At 37.1% G+C, this 21,815-nt stretch overlaps 1 protein-coding gene across 1 annotated transcript in view; it reads left to right on the top strand.

Annotated features, from left to right (window-relative positions):
• Positions 1–21,815, top strand: part of CDYL (chromodomain Y like) — a 104,823-nt gene that overhangs the window by 29,432 nt on the left and 53,576 nt on the right. The window contains exon 2 of the mRNA XM_031552689.1: positions 18,104–18,770. Coding sequence (XP_031408549.1) covers positions 18,104–18,770 — 667 coding nt within the window. The remainder of the gene's footprint in view (positions 1–18,103; positions 18,771–21,815) is intronic.

Genomic DNA, 21,815 nt, shown 5'->3' with positions numbered 1-21,815 from the left:
CCCCATTGAGTCTGTTTTGCTGCTCCCGCACCTTCACATTTATTCACCGATGTTACCCCACCTATGTTGTACAACAGGGAAGGAAGAACAGAACAAGCTGAATAATAAAGGTTTTATACCCTGGTTATAATGAAGGGGAGAAAGAGAACTGAAACTGTAATATTTGGAAGCTGCAGATGCGGAGGACAATGAGCAAAAAGACCAGAGAACTAAACTGAAGCGAGCAGCTCTCACTAAACTGATCTGATTCATTTCCATTTTGTTGGTAGAGAGATTAAAAAGAGAGCTTAGTTGAAAAGTAAGTTGAGGTAGGTGAACTTTGTTTTAGTGAGTTTGTAACATCTGAAACATAGCTTTATTTTCTCTTTTAAATTCGTCTTTTTATTCGGTGTGGTTTGGTTTCTCTCTTATTATCCTTATGTAATGGTTAGTCTCTTCTGATCGCTAACGCTTACAAGATAAAACAACAAAAAAAAGCCAACACCAAACTCTTTCAGGCCATTAAAAACACGAGGGTGGAGTTAAGTACCCGGAGAAGTGCAGAATGAGTCACGAGTCAGGAGATTCGTGGTTTGAAAAGGTTCTCAATTGCCCAGGGCTGGACCAGTGTATCCAAACAAAAGGAGGTGGGGGTTCAAGGTGCAATTCTGTTTCAGCTTTCAGGCTGAGCTGAGTGTAGGTAGCTTTTTGTGGTTTCCCTTTCGAGCCATCTCAAGCTGCAGTTTCCTGTCTTGGGTGGTTGCTGCTGGATCTCTTGGTGAGGCAACTCAGAAAAAAGGTGAGTTTTCAACCGAGCGGTGGGATGGGGGATAAAACGTCCCCAAATCCTCTCTGAGATCAGATGAACCTCAGCACTGTAGCAAGGGACCGTGGCAGAAGTACCTGAGTGGTTGTTTTGAAATTTCCCTTGTAAGAAATCCAGAAAACGAGTGGGCGACGTTATTAAATGACCTTTCCTAAGGCTTTGCTGAATGTGTAGGAGTATTGCAATACTTTAGAGTTCAGCTTATCTTTAATAGGCTCAGCTATTGGACGGCAATTGATTGTGGAGAGGAAGGGGAGAAAAGAGAAGAGGGAAGATTAAAAACAGGCTTCAAGAAAAAATACATTGTGACAGTGGAACAAAGTGTTCTATGACCCGCTACAAGAAGTCTTCAGACATTTTGGTAACGGCACAAGAATGGTTGTGATTGATTATCACGGAGTGGTGCCGTTTCTGCTTATAGTCGTTGAGTTTGTCAAATCGTATCAAGATGAGAGAGCTTGCAATTGCAGGGAAGAGCCATGTTTAAATGGAAACTGTATCTGATGCTAGCAAAGGCCATAAAACCCAACTGCGAGTTTTCTGTGCTGGATGCAGCTATTCTATCTGAGGAGGACTTCTCTGGTTTGTTTTTGTTATCGAAGTAATTAAAAAAGCCCTTCTGATGCCTGCTGTCAGCTGAAAGAAAGAATAAAAGGAAAAATAACTCTGTTATTTCACAGAATGGCTGGCTTTCCGTCGAATAAAGTAATTAAACCGATTCTTCAAGAGCTGCAAAATTCTTGTAACTAATACAAAGGGCTGGAAAAGGGTAATAGTGAAACTATATCTGCTTGTTTCAGTGATCATAGAATACACTTGAGTTGGAAGGGACCCATAAGAACCATTGCGTCCTACTCCTGTTTCCACACAGGACCACCCAAAATTCAAACCCTATGTCTTGAGACCATTGCTGCTTGAACTCCGGCAGCTCGGAGTTGTGCCCACTGCAGAAGGAAGCCTGTTCCAGGGCTCTCTGCAGAGGAACATTTTCTAACCCCAAACCTGGCCCTTCCACCATGTAGCTCCATGCCTCTGGTCCTGTGGCTGCCACCACTGACATCAGCGCTGCCTCATGAGGAATTTTGTTTACCTGCAACATCATGCCTCATCAGTAGACTTTCTATTTCACCACACCACTGCTGAAATTAATGTCATGTTGGCATAGGTTAGCACTGCTGCCACAGAAAGTGGGAAAAGTGCATGCTTGGCTGCTCCATCCTGTCCCTATGTGTGGTGAAGCTTCTGTGCTAATGCCACAAAATGGTGGCTGAAACAAGTTTAAGTTGGAAGTGTTTTTGTTTTTTTTTCTATTTACTAAGCTGGATCTGTTTCCCAAGCTGGTTCATTGAATAGTACCAAAAAATGCCAAATTCTGTGCAAGAGAAAATTTTATACATGTCTAAAGAGCAGGGACCACTTAAAGTGGTGCCCATGCTGAAAGAAGAGTGTTCTGTATTTCTTAGACACAACCATATCCGTTATTCTGGGATTTAAAACATGTTTGTAGAAATATCTTCTGTTGTTTTAATTTTGAAGACAAGGTCTTCCATTATCATGTGTTTCTGGCGCTGGCATCCTAGCTATGTGATTGCCTGAATGTCAGCTTGCTGTAGGGCATGGAAATTCACATAGATGGAATTTGTTTGAGCTTGGGGCAGGGAAGAGGATAGCAGAAGATGGTGGGACTTTTTTTCTGGAAGTCAAACTTTTTGACAATGGTGGGGTGGATTTTTTTGTTTTGGTTTGGTTTTTTTGTGGTTTAAGTTTTTATTTTCCTTGTTGGGAGTGGTGACCTGACTTTTGACGCATCAGCTTACATTTTGCCACTGTGGCATATCATCTTCAGAGTTGCATTTTAAGAGCTTCAATGTATTATTTACACAAGTGAACCAAGCAAGATCTTATTGATGACATTATTTCTCCCAGAATGCATTGAGAACTACATCTCTTGGGATTCCCATGTGGAATAGGTAGGCAGGATGCCTGCTTCGTATCCCTTATGCAAGGAATCCCATAATCTTCTGACTTGGTATCTTCTAAAGTGAGTGGGGAATTTAGGGGTTCAGAGAGGAGGCTGTTCAACTCTTGTTAAATAGGTTTTGAGTTACATTAAAGCAAAGTGCATTGAGTTGCTTTAAGTAACATTAGGATATTCCAATTGCAATCAGACAAAAGAATGAAAAAGTACCTGATTTTCTTTTGTTTGTTTGTTTTTGATTTTGTTTATTGGGGAAAATAAAACTTTCAGTGTGAATTGAAATTTCCAGTGGAAGTTAAATGGATTTTATGAAAACAACACTACTGTTAAGAAAGTATTTTATTTGAAAAATTCCTGACCACATTTAAATTTAATAATTAGTTACTATTGTTGGTTATACTTTCAAATCTGCCTCTGTAATTCTGACTCTAAACTATCACTGGTCTGGATTACACAGAACATAAAGGGTACTAGCACAGTTCAGGCACTTGATTTGCTGGTTACCTTGGCTTTTTCATTAAGCTAGTTTATCGTCTTGTCTTTCTACTTCTGAGAAGTACTGAGTGGCATTTGATGCAAGAGGAGCTCTAAGGGAAAGAACCACTTAGGTAGTGTCACATCTTGAAATGCCAGTGGTGAATGGGTAAAGAATAATAAGACTGCACAGAGTGATTCTTCCTTTCACATACCCTTCTTCTAATAGTAAGCAGTAACTTAACAGTTTCCTCAAGTAGAATTTGTGTTCGGTGATCAGTAATATGTAATGGATCTATTGTTCATAGATTTGCAATCTACAATGCAACGTTGCAATGTTCTGTAACTTTTTTTTTTTTTTCTTTTCCCACAACATGCTCCCTGCCTTCCTCCCTGCTCCCCATCTTATTGGAAATACAGGAAACATTTCCTTTTCATGTTCTTATTCATCATTTCATGCGCCTCTTAATCTCATTCATCTCTTTCCCAGACTGAAGAGTCACTCTGTTTAATTGTTCCTTCCTTGGAAACCGTCATAAATTTCTGACCATCTTGTCATTTCTGATCATCTGATCTTAAAGAAAAAAGAGATACAGAGAACTGCACATGTGATGTGTACAGTATTTGGGTTTATACTGTGCCATGCTTGAGGCATTCAAGTAAACTTCAAAATATTTATTGCATTTTGTGGTTTTCCACTTTGGACAAAAGTCTGGACCTCAGAATCAAAGTTTTCTTATTTGTGATGAATTGATTAAACAAGAGAGATCTGATGATACTGGGAAGTATATAAAGATGTTCTTTAGATTTTTATGTGGAGAGCAGGAGTGCCATCGACTCTGACTGTGTTGGCTAACGTGGTTGGAGAAAAAATATTAGACAAAAGCAAACAGGCCACCTGTACTCATAGGGATCTATCTATCAGAGACTGTGAGATCTAAAGCTTGCTTCAGGATTCAGTTTTACACAAAGAGTGACTCTACACAGAAATCCTAGCAAAATATGAGGGGTCCAAAAAAGAAGTCCCTTGCAGTACCATCTCTTTCTAGAAAGGTGGGCTGCTAGGTTGTTTGTCTTACCTGTCCACCTCCATCCATATAACACCACGCTTACCTATGAGCATTTCTGTCCCATATGCACAAAATTTATGAGACTTTGAATGCAGCCAACAGAACCTTCATTTCAGCAGTTAGTTCAGAAAAGTCTTAAAGAAATTTTCATTAATTTCAATTATTCTCATTTTCACTCTCTGGAATTGGCTGCAATCTCCTTCATTCAAATTAAATTGCTGTGATTATATTGCATAGTTGCATAGTGCAAAGTAAATCCTCTCCACCAATATGCAGAAACAGATAGAAGTATTTTCAATTAATGTGTCTTTTAAATGACAAATAATACTAGAAATCAGACTTCCATAATCAGTAATTCCCATATTGTTTCTCCTAATTTTATCTTAATTTAGTTACAAGTTTTAATATTTTTTAATTTATTATTTTTTAAGTGACAACTTACTGCAGTTTGTTGGAATGACTTCTCTAGTTTGTGACAGTATTTTGAGTTCGATATTTCCTTCCTTTCTAACATAAATATATATATATTATACCTCCTTCATATTATACTTTGTTCACAATTGTTAGCTTATTAACAAATGTTAATAAGTGTACTTGATGATGTGGAAGGGCTAGTCATCATATTATCAAAGTCCTACCTCTTATCCAACTTGATGATCTCATCTAAAAAAACAATAGTAAACACTCCATTGTAAACATATTCTGCCTAGGGAAAAAAAACCTACAAGGGAAAAGGAAACCCTAGTGAATCTGATTTATTTTATTTTATTTTATTTTATTTTATTTTATTTTATTTTATTTTATTTTATTTTTCTTTCAGGGGAGGAATGGTGATGTAGACTGCAAACTGGATACCTTGATCTAGACAGGATACTGGCACTTGGAAAGCTGTGATGGTGTAAGAGTCAACCTGCACAACTTATGCAGCAGTATTTTAGGATGCAAGGAGGTAGATTAAAACAGTCATATTAAGGTTAATGGCAGAAGAAATCTTACATTTCTTCTCACTCCCATCATGTTAAGTTAAAAAGAAAGAGGGGTGGGTGCAAAATAAATGTGTGCACTAACTGTAGTTGGTTTGCAAAAGCGTATCTTTTTCATATCCTGTCAGAAAGTGAGTGATAGCTAGTAAATACATATACATATCTCCTGCAGTAGGTTAAGGTACAGTTAGCTGAGCATCTCTAGGGTGCATCACATAGGTGCATACAAAATCCTTTAGAAGAAATAGACCATTTTTCCACAGATTTCCTTTTGAAAACAATAATTGCTGTTTATGTGTAATGGGCACTGAAATCAAATTTCATGTTCATCAGTGAATTTATCCTTTAGTCTGTTTTGCTTCCCTTTCTTCTCACTCTGGTGAGATGTCACGGAGTTCTGTAAGTGTCAAGAAGAATCAATTCATTCAGAAATTGGCATCTGAATATCACTTTTTTTTTTTTAACACTTGACTTAAAGGTTAAACGCTTTTCTAGTTTTGAAGCAGTCATGCATAGTTTGTTGGTGTTTTGGTTTTTTTTTTAACGGAGGACTTGAATAAATATTCCAGTCTGGCCTTTGGATAATTATTTCTAAATGTGAGATGACAACTTAAAATGATGGTATGCATACAGAACAAAAATAAAAACTTTGATATAACCTTTTTGTGTTAATGGAGAGTACTGATACAAGTATCTGCAAAAGTCTGGAGTTTAAAATTTTCTTTTATAGATTGGAGTGGTTTCATTTTCACTTATCCTCTGTCTTAGTTGTGAGAAAGCAAAACTTCTTCAAACAAGCAGTCAGGTTAGGAATACATGGAAGAAGAGGCTAAGACCCAGTGTTCAGGCATCAAACTGTACTTGATTACTGTGAAAAGATTCATGTCCTAAGGCTAAAGACTGCATGTAAAAAAGCATTTGAAGGAGATGGACTTTTCAAAAACATGATAATGTCCTCTTGTAATTTAAGACTATTCATAAACTAGGAGTAAAAGACAAACATATACAAGCAAGGAATCAAAAGGTTTAATTCATATGCTTCCCAGTGTTCTGGAAAATGTAATTAATTTTCTTTAAGAGTTCTTGAGTACACATATAATTATCTTTAAACTTATACAATTTGTAATTTTTTTCATGTATATAAATTCAGCATTCAGTCTCTAAACTAGTCTCCAAAAATAATACATTCTTTCAGGTAACTTCTTGAGCCTGAAATAATGGAGATGTGGGACCCTGAGTTAAATTTCCTTTGCTCTTGTGACAACCCTTTATAAACAGTGCTGCTTCCAAACTGCAACAATTTTCTCCACACCTCTTATTTCAGAAAAAGTCTCCATTGCTGTTTCTATGCTAACTTTTTATTTCCTGCCCTTTCTCCCTGCCATCGTCTGGGCATATGATCCCACAATAAACTAGATCAGCTGAAAAATAAAAGTTTTTTATATATATATTTATTTATTTATTTCCAGCAGATTCATTTGCAAATTTAATTCGTAACATTACTACATTCTGTAAAAGGAAGGGGCCAGATACATTCTTCACAGTAGCTAAGCTAAGTTGTTCCAAATTCAGAATAAGAAACATAGGTATTTGCTGTCATGGATTACAATTATGAGAACATGGCTACTTTTTCTTAAAACCTCATCTGTTGGATGGGGCTTACATTGCTTATATGCAGTTTTATAAATGCATTTTTTTTTTTAAAGAAAACACATTAATAAAAAATGTTGAAGGAATTACTAAACAGTATTTAAGTTCATTGATTTGTGCTGTTTCAGATCAAAAAGGTATTTCTCACGTTGATGGTATGGCTAATTTCTCTCAAAGTGAAAAATATAACTTTAATGTCATGCTTGAAATGTGAGTGTATCTATTGCCCAAGTGGCAAGGGCTGGAGCATGCAGCCTTATGACAAAGTACAGCAGTTTGGTCATAGCTTCTTGGAAATTCCTTTAAAAATTCATTAGTGCTTTGGATTGCATCTAAATTTTGCATTTGTCTCAGAGATTTGATTCTGCTCTCTGTATCGCTGTTGTAATGATAATAATATCAATTCGTTTAGTTCAATTTTCAAGTATCTGTAGAGATAAAACTTAAGTTTTGTTCTGAGTAGAACTAATTGTACTCTAAAACTGTGCTAAAAAATTTGAAATGATACCAAAAGCTATCGTAAAAGATCTTTAATATTTAATCTTTTTTAAAGGTATGTTTCAAAAGGTATTCCTGTAAGCCACTAGCTGCTTTTCATAGTGAGGTGATACTGGATATTGCCAACAGATGACTAGATTCATTATTAGCACCTAGAAGAGGGAAAATACCTATTTTTAAAGAAAATCTCAAGTTCAAAAGATTTTGAAAATATCTTGTTATTTATAGAAACGGAGACTCTTTTGCAAAGATTTCACAACATAAAATCTTTGGATGCAATGTAATTATGCAGTGATAATGCTAGGAATCAAGACGTGTAGGGAGAAAGCAAATCTCATCTATACTTCCAATTAAAATTGAAACAATATGAAATACAATTCTTTATTTCAGTGTAACTGTGCTATGAGAAAAGGATAATGCCATATTCCTGGAATTGGATGGCTTGCTTCTAGATAAATTATTTTTATTTTATACAGACAGAGATTACCAAGTTTAGAAGTTTGGGAAACCAACATGCTATGTCTTGTCTAAGCATTTCCTGAATTTGAGGACTTGTTTGTGCAATGAGACTGACAGGAATCACTTGTGCAGAAAAGAGTTTTATGAGTCGATAACTACTGGAGAATGATAACTCCCCACTGTTGCCTCTGACCTACGATGACTATTTCTCAGCGTAGGCAGTCTGTAAATAACGTTGATGTTAAACTGTATAATTTTTATGTAAATGTTTACTTTTTTGTGGTGTTAGTTTGAACTTTTTTTTTTTTTCCAAGTAGCAAAAGGGGAAAGAAGCAAAGATGTTATGTGTTAAAAACAACTCTTAATTAAAAAATGTTCATACTTAGAATGCGTATTTAAATCCATTTTAAATATGAAAAGTCACACTGAAGGATAAAATAGATGCCAGATGTGGGAATTAGGAAAGGCATTGCAAATAGCAGTATCAGACAGGGACAAAAGGGGGAAAAGGAATAAGAAACAACTGAAGAATAAGAAGAGACTGAAGGAGATGGTGTGAGAGAGAAGAGACACTAGAACATTTTTTTCCTTTTTTCCCAAGAACAACTCTTTTAAACAGATTGAGCGTTATCTTAGAAGTGAGTAGAATGAACGAGCGAGGAGCTACCAGAAGCCAACACAGGATCCGTTTCTGGTGGAAAATGTAGAAAAATATCTTCTTCCTTTGCAACACAGTTCTCTTGTAATAGTTTTGTAGTAATAACAGAGAAAACGACAGATCATTTTATGTGACAACTCTAAGAGGGGGGCACTTGAATGTAAGTAGAGAAGGACACTTATGCTCTGGAAAGTAACTCTTAATTTCTAGGTATCTGAGACTGAACTTTACAAATTTTGGTACCATCCATTTGTACCATCCATAAAATGAAGATTTTAGCCTTGGTTTAGTTTAAGAGAAGGCCCAGGCTTCCCACAGTCTACAAAGAGCATTGGTAAAAACACCAGAACAAATAGTATAGGCTTCTTTATTTGCCATGCCACCTTAAAACACCTATATATGGTACTTTTCTATCAAGACTACAATGGCTCCTTCGTGCTAGGACCAATTCTAAGATGGGGTATCTTGGAACAAATACATGAGTAAAAATAGTAAATGTTTGGCTAACGTTTTCTCTTCTGTTACCTGTTTCTGGAAACTGAGTTTATTTTTCCTCTTTTTACATAAAGATTTTTCTGAAGAAAGTCTTTGTATCTTATATGCCATTATCCAAGCCTAAAGCACCTCACTTTTCCTTCTGTTTCTGTTGTCATTGCCAAAATGTGAGGAATTTTGAGATGGGACAACTAGTTTAATTAACCCATGTCTGCATAATCAGTTTAATTTCTGCTGTCACTTACTTTTTTTGGTGCATATATGAATAGAGAAGTGGATAGAATCAACAAATTATGGAGTTTAGTTGCATATTATCAAAAGACAATAGAAGAAAATCATATAGGCCTCAGTCCCTTTGATTCAGGACCCACAGTGTGTTACATTGAATTAAAAGTGTTTTAATATTAGAAACTATTCATTATGCAAAAGCATTAAGATACATTTCAGAAAAATCATAATTATTAGAAATATAATTTCATATAAATAAAGCCAGAAAGAGTTGTGTATGCTTAAAAATATTAATAAAAATAAGTTCTGTTTTATATCTGATCGGCATGTTTAAAGGATGAAAAGATGAGGGTTAGGAAACTCCTTAAAGTTATAAATATTGGTGGAATAAAAAAGTGATTTGAACAAATACATTATTGCAAAGCTTGTCCTATGAATGTGCCATGTGGAGGCCAAGTAAAAAGTAAATAATGAGCCAAAGATGATGAACTTCTTTTTTAATTATTTAAAAAAAAAACAGAAGTATACATTGTAAGAACATTATAAAACTTATCTGTTGTTACAAATAACCATTAAAACCTTGTAGCCTGTAAGAATCTTTGCCAAGCAGAGTTGCCAGCAATAGCTGTTGTCTGTATAGCTTTACGTGTATCCCATAACCCTGTTCCAAAAGACAGTGGAAATGAGAGTGGAATCACAGAAGCCACCATGCTATTACATAAGAAACAAGAATTTAGGTTTATAGCAAAAGCTGGGCAGATACAGAGAGAACTGACACCTAAAACAGAAAAATGCCTGTTTCCAACTTTCCAAGGAAAAACAGATCATCAACTAATAAATCCCAGAGAGAAACAACGTAAGAACTAATAAGCATCTGTACAGCATTGAGGCTGACTAATTAGAGGAAATTTTTTATCACCATCATTTTGAGACAGGGTTAGATCAAGTATTGAGTGAAGTCATATTACAGGCAGAGGGACTGGGAACTGTGCTCATACAGCTCATCCATCTAGGAGATGTTGAAACAGAGGGAAAGAATACAGAGAAAGCCGGGAGAGAATGTTGATCTTAAATGTGGCCTGGAACTGTTTAGTGTGTTTTTCTGTTTGGAAACAAAAATGTGGTTGTAATCTTGTATCCAGATGCTTGATTTATGTCTTGTGGAAATAAACTTTTACTCCCTGTTTATCTGCAATCTTACATGGCAAGAGTGAGAGAAGTCTGGTAATGTGAGTAAGGTGTGTGAGTGTTCTGTCTTCTCATATCCAGTGATTCCAAAGAAAGCTGTCTCTAGTCATCTTTATTTAACGTAAGCACCTCAGGACCTCCAAGAGGAAATAAAACAAATAAAAGAGTGCTACCAAGTAACTTCTGAGAGATTGTCTGAGGCCTGGTGTGCCTTCTTACTGAGGTTTGGTCAAGTGATCTACAATAGCAGGCTCCCCACTGTCCCTCCTGCAGGTAGAAGACTGCTGGAAGGCCTCATTTGATTCTGGTCTTTAAAAGTGGAATTAAAAATTTGGTAAGTCAAATAAAGCATACCAAGTTCCCTCTTCAGCTGTATTGTGCTTTTCTTTTTCTTGCTCTTCCTTGCTATAGCTCTTGTGGGGAGAAGTTTACTTAGGCATGACAAAGCATTCTTTAAGATTTGGAGTCCATTTGTGCTGTGACCTCTCTCCTTAAGACACTATTTTTAGGTAAAAAGTTTTGAATATTTGTCAGTCATTTGCCTTTGCAGAGTCTTTGTAATTGAGCACTCTTTCAAGCTCTGTTTCTCCTGCTTTGATAGCAAGTATCTGCTGCCTTGATATTTTGTGATGAATTTTTAATCTGCTACTCTGTTATTCTTCTAGATGCATGATAAAATGACAGTATTTCTATTGGCATTATCCTTTAAGTCAGTAGTAGTCAAGCTGTTGAACCTCTTACTGTGAGATAGCTTGAATTTATGATTATGTTTTCCCAAATTATCACATCCCAAAACATGATCATCTTTAAGTGAAAGAGAATTTTCTCTTTTTCATGGTGTTGGTACTGCCAATATAAATTTCAGTTTTCTCTGTTCTTTTTCTTTGGGATAGTACTGCTTATTCCAAGTTTGAGACCTGTGCTATTCATGTCTGTGAATGGTATTTTTCAAGGGACCATTGAGGAGTTACATATACAGTGATACTAGTTTGTTGGATGTTATTTGCTAGGCATGAAACTTCCTGATGTGACATTTGAGGAATTTCCTGCACAGCCCGGGTGTGGCATGTGCCACTGCCATGGTTCTCAAACCATTTGCTTTGATGAGAACGTGGTAATGATTTTGTCTATTGTCTATGTAAAGGCTGTGGATAGCTATCAGTAATCAAGTTAATGGTAAATCATGATCTTGACCAGGATACGTACATTTTTATAGGCAACTTGATTAGAAATTTCTGCAGAACTAGAACTTTATGTGAACTAGAACTTTAATTAAGACCCGTAGGGCGTAGTATCCATTGAGTGCTGCAAATAGCCACAAAGTTAGCTCTTGCATGACTTGTGTCCAGGAATCCTAAAAGAATGAGCAGCCTTTCATCAAAATAAAGCTTAGAAAAAGGAAAGATCACCATGCTTGTTTTCACACTGCTAAGTTTCAGAAATAGGGCTGAGAATACACAGTCTTTGTTGGGCTGTCAGTATGAAGGGAACACTGACAGTTTTTAGACGTTTACCTGACTGCTGATAGTATGTACAAAACTTAACTGCACAGACTGCTTCCTCAGAGGGAGTCTGAGGCTGTCAGACCCTCAGCACGGTTTGAAAGCACAGTGGCTGCAGGCTGTGAAGTGTTGGTTCGGTGTGAACTCTTCCTGCTGGTCCTGAGTGCCAGAAGGCACCCTGGTGGGCTGACTGTTGGGCTGTGTTAGCAGGCCCTAGGCCGCATCAGGCATCTGCTCAGAGCTGTCATGGAAGTCACACTAGACCTGTGTCATCTACTGTAGCTGGCTGGACAAGAAAACAGTCAGCCCACATCTGATCCAGATTTAATTTATATGGCCCTGGCTTCCAGAACAATATAACCGTAATACAGGTGGTACTGTAGCCAGAGATTGCTGCACTGTTCAGACGTTCCAGCTACTCATGCCACAGGGATGCAGCAGCTCAGTTTGCCACAGTTCATCAGCTGTTAGTCCAGTCACTGTGCTGCAAATTGAATCAGTCAGCTTTGGGAGTATGGATTGCATTTGCTCCCAGACTAAGGCACATGGAGTAACTTGGAGCTGCATGAAGATATACATTGTTTTTCAGGATAAGTTTGTAATGGTATCAATGTGAACTTAAACTATACAGTACCATGGTTTGGGTATTCTAAGCATACATGTCTTAAGCTGTTCCTAAAATTCATCTTGTGCTAACTGCAGTAAGCAGCACTCAGAACTAGTGTCAGGTTATAGTATTGGGAATAATGTATTTTGTTATTAAATGTGTACATCAAAGATTTTAGTGCTCACTTTGCAGACCTTGAGATGTAATTTGACTTTCTCATCAAATTATTTTTTGAGTAACTATTTTCCCAAAACTACTTTCTCATTTTGCTTTAAGCAAAATTTGTTGCTTCACTTTTTCAGCTGTTGTATGCATTTTTATGTAGTATTCATTTCTCTTAAAATAAAAAGTATTTAAATGGTTGATTACTGACTTTACTGAGTTTACTCAATTTATTACTGGGTTTATCACTGAAAAGATGCTAATAAATAAAGAGTGTAGTCATTCATAACCGCTGTTGATAGCTTATGGATGATAATTTAAGTCTCATTTGTACATGGGACAGTTTCTAAGTTAACAAAGAGTGACTGTTCACACGTAGCGTGTTTAGTTGCGCAAAACTGGCATTTGTTGTGCTTAGGTTCAGTCACTGAATTAGGGAAAGTCTACATGAGAAATGTGGATCAACAGGTGAAAATTAGTAGAGTGAAAGAGCTGCTGCGGTGGCCCTTATTTCAGTGCACTTTGTTGTGCAGCAATTTTTCTTGGACTAGATTTAGTGGCACTTCTTAGGATCAAATATCCATGCCACAACATGTGTGATGTGAAACTGATCAGAGCTGTTTTTCTCCTGGGCCCTTATTCCCTCAGTGCTGAAGCATATTCTGTGCATCAGAATCACCTTTTCCAGTTTATATTTCTCCAAAAAGAATCCACGTCACTTATATGAAAACTTGTCTGTGAACAAAACTGTTGCACAGTAAGTGGGAATAGTGGCAAGTGGAAAAGGATTTGCTTCCCAGTTGCACTGTTGTTCAGAACCAAACATAGCCTCAAGCTAAGAGAACAAGGTCTTCTATATTTCACAGGCAACAGAGAGGATGAAGTCAAATGGATTCTATTCTGTTTACCTTTAAATTAATTTAGTCTGACACAAACGTGAGGACAGAGAGAAACACCATGGGAATGGAAAATGAATTTATGATTAACACAGCAATGCTACTTGAATATTTACTTGCCTATTTATATGTTTATTTTGCTCACTCTGTCTTTTCCCTCTACTGGAAGTGGCGTACCTTTATTTCAATCTCTTCAAATAGTCCATTAAATTAAATTATTTTTAAAGATATACCTACACATGCATTTTCAGTATGCCTTACGCAGAGTTTTAAAATGTGCACAAATTGCAATGTTATGGATGGAAAACGTCCTTTTGAATTTCATCTTTATTTGGACCTGAACAAAAGATCTTTCATCTTGGATTAAAAGAGCATAGAATCATAGAGTATCCAGAATTTGAAGGGACCCACAAAGGTCACTATGTCCATTTGGTGCACATCCAATTTCTGAGCGTAGCAAAATTAAGAGGTTACCGCACCCATCCTGCTCAAAGGTGTTTGCTGTCCCCTGCAGTCCTCTTAGATGCGTCAGAAATACTGCATATGTGGCTGTTCTCCAAACCAGTTATTTCAGGATGCCTACATTAGCTTAATATCTAAACCAGGTCACTTTGACAGAGCTACGTTAGGTAACAATTGCACAAGGAGTTATGTGGATAGATGGGGAGGAGCTGATGTCTGTGAGCATGGGACAGGGAGGAGCAGTTGCAGATGGGCTGTAAATATGACCATTTTCATCTGGCACAGCTGTAGCTGGACAGCACTTTTGATTGCAACCATATCTTATCTGTTCTGTTTTAAAGTGTAAATGCTGTTTATTTTGTTATTAAAAGCAGTTCAAACCAAAGTATTTCCTTCCTCAAAGAGGGAGAAAGCAAACATTAACTAATTCTTACCACATTCGTGGAGGGAATGGAAATTTACCATTTTGCAGATGGGAAGTCTCAAGTATAACCATTGTGTGTGAGATTATAGTATGGATATTGCAGTGTTGGATTATACCTCAGAGCAGTGCGTTAATTTTTGTGTCGATTTTTCTGCTGCCTGAGTTTCAAATGTAGTTGATGAGTACTTCAAGTGGATAAAGTGGGATATGTTAACTTTTGCCACCCAGATTGTTCTTCCCTCACAATCATTTTTTCTTCTTTAAATCATTTTCATTTTTCTTTTGATTTTCCTCAACGCTTGGAAACTAGATTGTGCTGCCAGTATCTGCTGCTGAAGAACCTTTTAAGAACTAAAAATAAATCTTACCCTGTGGCAGAAGGCATTGGAGGCTGTAGAAATGGTAGTTGGCAAGAAGTAGTTGTCACCAGCATTTCTGGCGTGATCTTGGCCTAGGATGTGGTCTTGTGCTTACCTGGTGCTTTGGGGCACTCTGCCAGTTTTTGGCTCTCAGAACTCACTCATCATAGGATCAGGAAAGCACCAGCTCAGCTCCACAGTAGCAAGGGGGAAGAAAAAATACTGCCTGTTTTGATGTTGCTTATTTCATTTGTTTAGCTGTACCATCAAACTGAACCGTAACTGAAGTGTTGGGAAGTGGGAATTTGAACTTAGGATGGAGTTCCCCACTCAGTCATATTCTTGTTCATTTTAATATTTGGGTGTATTAGTATATTTTAATGTAAGAACTAGAAGTGTCTTGCATTATATTTCACATCATGTCACTGCTGTATAATAAACTAGATAAGTATGACTTGATCAAACTTTTTCTGTAGCGAAAGAGGGAATGTACAAGTTTATAGTCCTGTTTTTGCTATGAAATTGAGTTCAAACATTCCTGTTCAACTATGGCCCTGCGTAACTCTATTTAATGACTCTGTGTGCTTTGTAGAAATGTTCCAGTTTTCTCTTCCCAAACCTGGATGAGAAACATTTCTGTACCTGTTATTCTCAGCAGAAGTATTGAAGTAGAATGAATATTCCTGAATAGCTTTCCTAGTGGCCCGAGGGCAGTTTAATTAAGTGGAGGCAATTCAGAAAGTCCCTCAATAAAACTCTGAAAACACATGATAAATTGTGTATAACAGGTTAATTGCTATATTTTTTGTGTTGTAAATAAAATAGATATAAGAAGAATTAAACAGCATCATTAAAAAAAACAAAAACAAAACAAAAACAAACAAACAAACAAAAAACCCTGTATCCTTAAAAGAGCAATATCAAAATGGGTTTTGTTGCAGATTTGGGCAGTACAGCTGAGTGCTACAGCTTTCTGTATGCATTCCTGTTTGCTCTATAAATTATTGGGTTAGCAATGGATTTTTGCATCTCCTGTTTTAAGGTTCATCTGTTATCTCTGCAAGGTGTCTGGTTTTTTTTGGATGGGAAGAATGGCTTCCTGCTTTAAAAGGACATGTCCTTAATGGGTGGCCTTCCAGTATGCAAAGCATTAGTAGAACTTTGTGCCCAGAAATCAATGCCATTTGGATTGTTACGAGGATTTTCTGATAGAAAATAAAAATACCTTGCCTGGTTGCAGAGATCTTTCTGCAAATCATATCTTAAAAATCTATTTCAACGGGTCATGAGAAAATAAACAAGCAAGACTAACACGGTAACTGTTTTTTTTTACAGTATTGTATCAGGTTTATGATTCATGAGTTTATTTACTGATTTAACATTTCTGACTTAATACTTAAGGATCTTTTTACTCAGTGTCTGCAGAAGAGAAAGGAGGGCTTATTTCTGTGTAATGTCTTACTTGTGGCGGCATTTGTGTTAAGAAGTTAAGTACAGTTTCATGGAAAAATAATAGTTTCAATAGTGAGGTATTTTTTAAATCCAGCGACTATTAAAATGTCCAATAATCAGAATAAAGACGGTTTTAATATGTTTCAATTTTTAAATATTTAATGTTGGTACAATTTATGTTGTGTTCCATAAAATGTGTTGAATTGCTAATACCATACAACTGAGGAACAAGGTACAGGTGCAACCAGTCTGACAGTTTGTATTTGCCTTTTTTTATTGTTTTAGTTCTTTTTAATACCAACACAATTGGAACTACGTAATGTCCTCTTGGCAGGACAGCATAGTACAACACTTGCAAGATAAGTGTGAAGTTCTAGGAAGCACAGTTGTTTTGCTTCTGGAATTACAGTAATAGCAATTATTTAACCTCGCTGTTGTAAACCAGGCAGTTGATTATGATAATATGCCACATAAAAAATCAAAGCTGAGGTGTAATATTAAGAGAACCTGTTGTCGAGAGTAACCTGATTCAGCAATGACAGATATGTCTGTATTTTGCTTCTGTCTTTCGAAATTAGTCCGTAGATGCTTCACTCTAATGCAACTCCAGTACATGTTGCTAGTCTTCAGAAGTTATCCTAGGTATCTGTGATTGTTGCTTGTATGCATGGTCTTTGTTCATAAGGTGCTGAGCACCAGGGTTAGGAGGTAAATTAATAAGTGGTGGTCTCATCACATACCTCTTCCACCTCCTTTTTTTTTTTTCTTAATAACCAAAAGGGAGATAGAGATGGAAAGAAAGCTGTGTTGGTTCCATAACTGAAACAAAGTAGGCTGGAGAATTTACCAGAAAGCAGCCTGGATTGAAAAAAAAAGGGAAAATCCAGAGTCTAGCCTTACATTTACATCTCTCTTTCTATGAAAGAATTCCCTCTCTGTTGTGGTAGTATGACTGACAGCAAATTTGGTGCAAGGCATGAGCCTCTGTCCCTGCAGCTGCTGCTGTCTGCCCTGCCTGCCTTACTCCAGTGCCTGAATTCCTCTACACCGTGGCTCCCACACGCAGTTGTAGCATGTACATGTTTAATGCTGGTGACATAAATACCATCTCTATTTGCAGATAAGTGAGGCATGGTAATTGGTTCAAGTATGTGTACCGAAGTCTCTGGCCAAAACAAGTTCTCTGTTTTTACAAAGTGAACAGCCTCTAAAAACTATTCCATGTTTGCCTTGACTTCTGAGCTGTACTCTATTGTCCCTGGTAACTAAAGGATAACTTGCCATAAGCAAGATATGCCTTATGCTAAGTAAACAAGCCATTCAGGTAATAATACATTAATAAGTTTTGTAAGGTAAACAAACTGTGTTTTCGCAGCACATTTACGTGTGATCTCTGTATTCACGGAGTGAAATCCCAGTCACGTTGATCTTGGTGTTGAAACTCATCGGGAGCCAATGCCAATGGTTAACAACATACGTCTTATTCAGATTCCTGCGCATGCAAAATTCATATTGAATAATGACTTTGGTATTCCAGAGCATCTTTTATTAGGAGTAAATAACAATCTGAAGTATAAAGAGAGGCATTTCCAGTCAGCAGTGAAAGATTGCTTGCTATAGAGCTACAATAGAAAATTACAGGACTAAAGAGCATTTTAAAATCTATGTACACTTCAAAAAATTATTTGCATGTGTGTAGCTCGATTACTTGTGTATCTGCCTGTGCCTAATGCTCAGTTTTCCTTTTTAACAGGTAGAGAGAATTGTTGACAAGAGGAAAAACAAGAAGGGAAAGACAGAGTATTTGGTGCGATGGAAAGGATATGACAGTGAAGACGACACCTGGGAGCCAGAACAGCACCTTGTTAATTGTGAGGAGTATATACATGAATTTAACAGGCGTCACAATGAAAAGCAAAAAGAAAGCACATTAACTAGGACAAATAGGACCTCTCCAAATAACGCCAGAAAACAGATTTCTAGGTCTACTAATAGTTCTTTTTCAAAGACTTCCACTAAATCTTTAGTTATGAGTAAAGACCACGAGTCAAAAAATAATCAACTCTATACTGCCACGCAGAAGTTCCGGAAAAACAATTCACCATCTCTTTCTGGAAGGAAAAATATGGACCTTGCAAAATCAGGTATTAAAATCCTAGTGCCCAAAAGTCCAATTAAGAGCCGGACAGCAGTTGATGGCTTCCAAAATGAAAGCCCTGATAAAATGGACCACACAGAGCAGGATCAAGAAGACTCTGTAGCACCTGAAGTAGCAGCAGAAAAACCCGTGGGAGCTTTATTAGGACCTGGTGCAGAGCGTGCCAGGATGGGGAGCCGACCAAGGATACATCCATTAGTGCCACAATTGCCAGTGCCAGTAACAGCCACAATTGCATCAGCATTAACAATAAATGGAAAAGGTAAGTGTACAAATCAGTCATTCTTATGTAGATTTTTCATTTGGCTGATCCATTTTGTGAATCAGATGCAAATTACCCACTTTTGTCTCAGACACATTAAGTCTGGAGGACTTCACAGCTTTATGACTACAAAGCCATTTCAAACTTTACCAGCCTTTGCTCTCCTCACAGAGATTCACTGGTATTTGTGTTTTCAGAACCACCGTGAGATACATGTGTGTTTGCTTTGACATGCTTGGTTCATGTATTCAGTGTACCATTTCCAGGGATAGCACCATTGCTTCTTGAAATAATTTCAAAGACTCAAATTTGTTACGAATATTAGAAACATACATTATGTGAACAGATGAACAATATGAGGAGGGATTTCTTATAAAGGTTTATTTATGTTTTATAGTGAAATAACTGGTAGAGTGATGTTTCTTAAAAACTGAAGTTGATAATGTTTTTTTCACTGAAAATTTGAGCCAGTTGTGGAGATACATGCACTTTCTGCCTGGATTGAATTCTATCTTCATTATATTTTATCAATATTTTGTTGTTTATACCTCATTTCATATTGAGAGTTTATTTAGATTTAATGCCTGGCTTGGCAATATCTCAGTAGATTTACAGTGGGAGTGAAATAAACTACATTTTTAACACCAAAGAAACCCAAACTGTTTCTTTGGCTGGGAGTAAGCTATTAATTCCCCTCACCCTGATGAGAGTCTGGTTTAATATTAATCATTCTGATGGCCCAAACTTTTGTTTTCTCATGACAGACCCAACTTCTTGTTGTTAGCTTGCTTCTGAAGCTAAGTTTTCAAGTGTAATGGTCTCCTCAGATAAAATTCAGAGGGTAAAATCTGCAGGTATACTTTTGATGATGACTTGCTGGAAAAATTTCTTGAAGTCAAGGACTGACAAAAACCATGCTTAGAGATAAATTATATAGGCACAAAAATATATTGAATACTTTGTGAGAGGTTGGGCTATGTGTCCTACGGTTGCTTGCATTCAGATTTTTATGAAAAACAAAACAAAACACTTCTGTAGTGGCCGACAAGGGAGGAATGCTCTCCTGGAGCTGTGGTGTCAGGTCATTGACCAACCCCTTTTGCTGCAGAGGAACTAGGTAACCATGGCAATGCACACATTGATGCCACGAATATTCCTTCCTTTGCATGGGCTAAAGAGGGAATGTGCATCTCTGAGGATGTAAACAAAGCTGGAGGGGGAAAAGGCAAGAGATGCTAGTGTGCAAGTTTCCTCAGCAGGTGAGGTAGATGAGTGTTCACAGATGTGACGGTTTCATGATAAATAATATGTGCTTTGGAGTACAGTGGTGTTCCTAGTGAAGTGGTTGATTAGGACTGCCTTCAGCATCCTGGTTTTTGCCTTGAGGCATTCACAAAAACAAACCAACAAATCAAAAACACAAAGAAAAACCTCACACAACAAAACAGGAATAAAAGAGGACCTTCTTAGGTAGGTTAATAGCCTCCAAATAATTAAATCATTCCCACCAACCTTTCACTCTGCTAATGCTAGTGTAGCAAGGGCTTGTTAAAGGGGATGAAATGGAATTGGGAAGTCCTGTGCAGGAGTGATAGTGGCATATAAAAGATTACTGGAGGTGTATTAACCTGTTTTACTGAGGTGTTGCAGTTCCCTTGTCACCACCTCTTTCATCTAATGCCAAAAGCTGTGCTTGCAATAACAAGAACACAAGATTTTTCTCACACTTACATTTTCACAAGATCTTAAGGTGTGGACCAAAACAGGAGGAACCAAGGAGATAGTCACGATGCATGGTTGCCCAAAGATACACAGAACATTTCTGCTTCTTTCGGCTCCTGAAGAGCTATTAACCAAGGCTTTCCTTTTCTCACAACACTGCCACCAACCTGAGCTGTGCAGCTTGCTTGGAAATAGAAGCAAATATCCTAATTTGTTATGGTTCTATAGATAGTTAGACTCCTCTACAACTTTTTGGGGGTACTGTCCAAATCAATCAGTAAATCTTTGATTATAGGGATTGGAAATAATGTTATGAAGGAATAATACTCAGTTGTATCCGACATCTGTCTCTTTCCCTAGCTTCTTAAAATTTCTGTGGCAGAACTCTTTCTTGTAGAAGCCTGTGGTACAACTCAGCTATTCTGCATCAGCAGATCAGACCTCTGTTCAGAGGGAAGCCAAGAGTTAGCCTGGCCTTGGAGTTTACCAAGCTGACACATTCTCCTTCTCTTCATTAAGGCTGCACCCTGCTCTTTGCTGGTTTTATTTTTAATATCACTCTGCTATTCATTGAAATGTAATAAATAGACACTCCTCTTCCTCCCCTGCACCGGTCTCCTGCTGTTCAGAATTCTGTTCTGTTCCTTACTCAGGACATTCCTCCTGTCCTGACTGGACACCTCATCTCATTTTCAGCACTGTTAACACTTCAGGCATCATGTCAGAATTGTTAACTTTGCAGAAACTTCCTCAAATTTGGACCCTCATTGCTAGCTCTTCATACTCACCAGATCTGACATATTAATAATGCAAATGATAGGTCTGGCATTTTGGAGCACTCTTTCCAAACTTCCCACCTCCTCCACATACACCTTCTGTTAATTTTAAGAGTTCCTACTTCCACATAGAGGGTGCTGTCAGGAAGACAAAAGCATATTTTGGGAAATAACTTTGTACTTGAGCTGATTCAGGAAATTTTCCTCAAAACGTTTTTGTGGGAAAAATCCCAGTTAATCAAAACAGAAATCATTAATTGGAAAGTGTAATTTTGAAACATTCTAGAAATATACAAATTATGTTTCAAATCAATTTTTGACAGTTTTGATTATCACAGCTGATTTAGGTGTTGACTTTTTAAAGTAAAATTGGAGAAAAAAACATTAAAAATTTTAATATGAAAAAAGTGTTCCAAATTTTGAGATTTTTGCTATAAATGCTTTTTGATTGTGGTAATCATTTTTATTTTTTTTTTAGTCCTGGTTCAGGATGGTGAAACTCTTCAAAATTTTGTCTTTGTGTGTTTTTTCCCCAGCCTCTTTTTAT

The sequence above is a fragment of the Meleagris gallopavo genome, chromosome 3 (assembly GCF_000146605.3).
Source record: "Meleagris gallopavo isolate NT-WF06-2002-E0010 breed Aviagen turkey brand Nicholas breeding stock chromosome 3, Turkey_5.1, whole genome shotgun sequence".
In the NCBI taxonomy this organism is placed as follows: Eukaryota; Metazoa; Chordata; class Aves; order Galliformes; family Phasianidae; genus Meleagris; species Meleagris gallopavo.
Note: the sequence above shows the minus strand (reverse complement) of the source record. Positions and strands in the feature narration are given on the sequence as shown.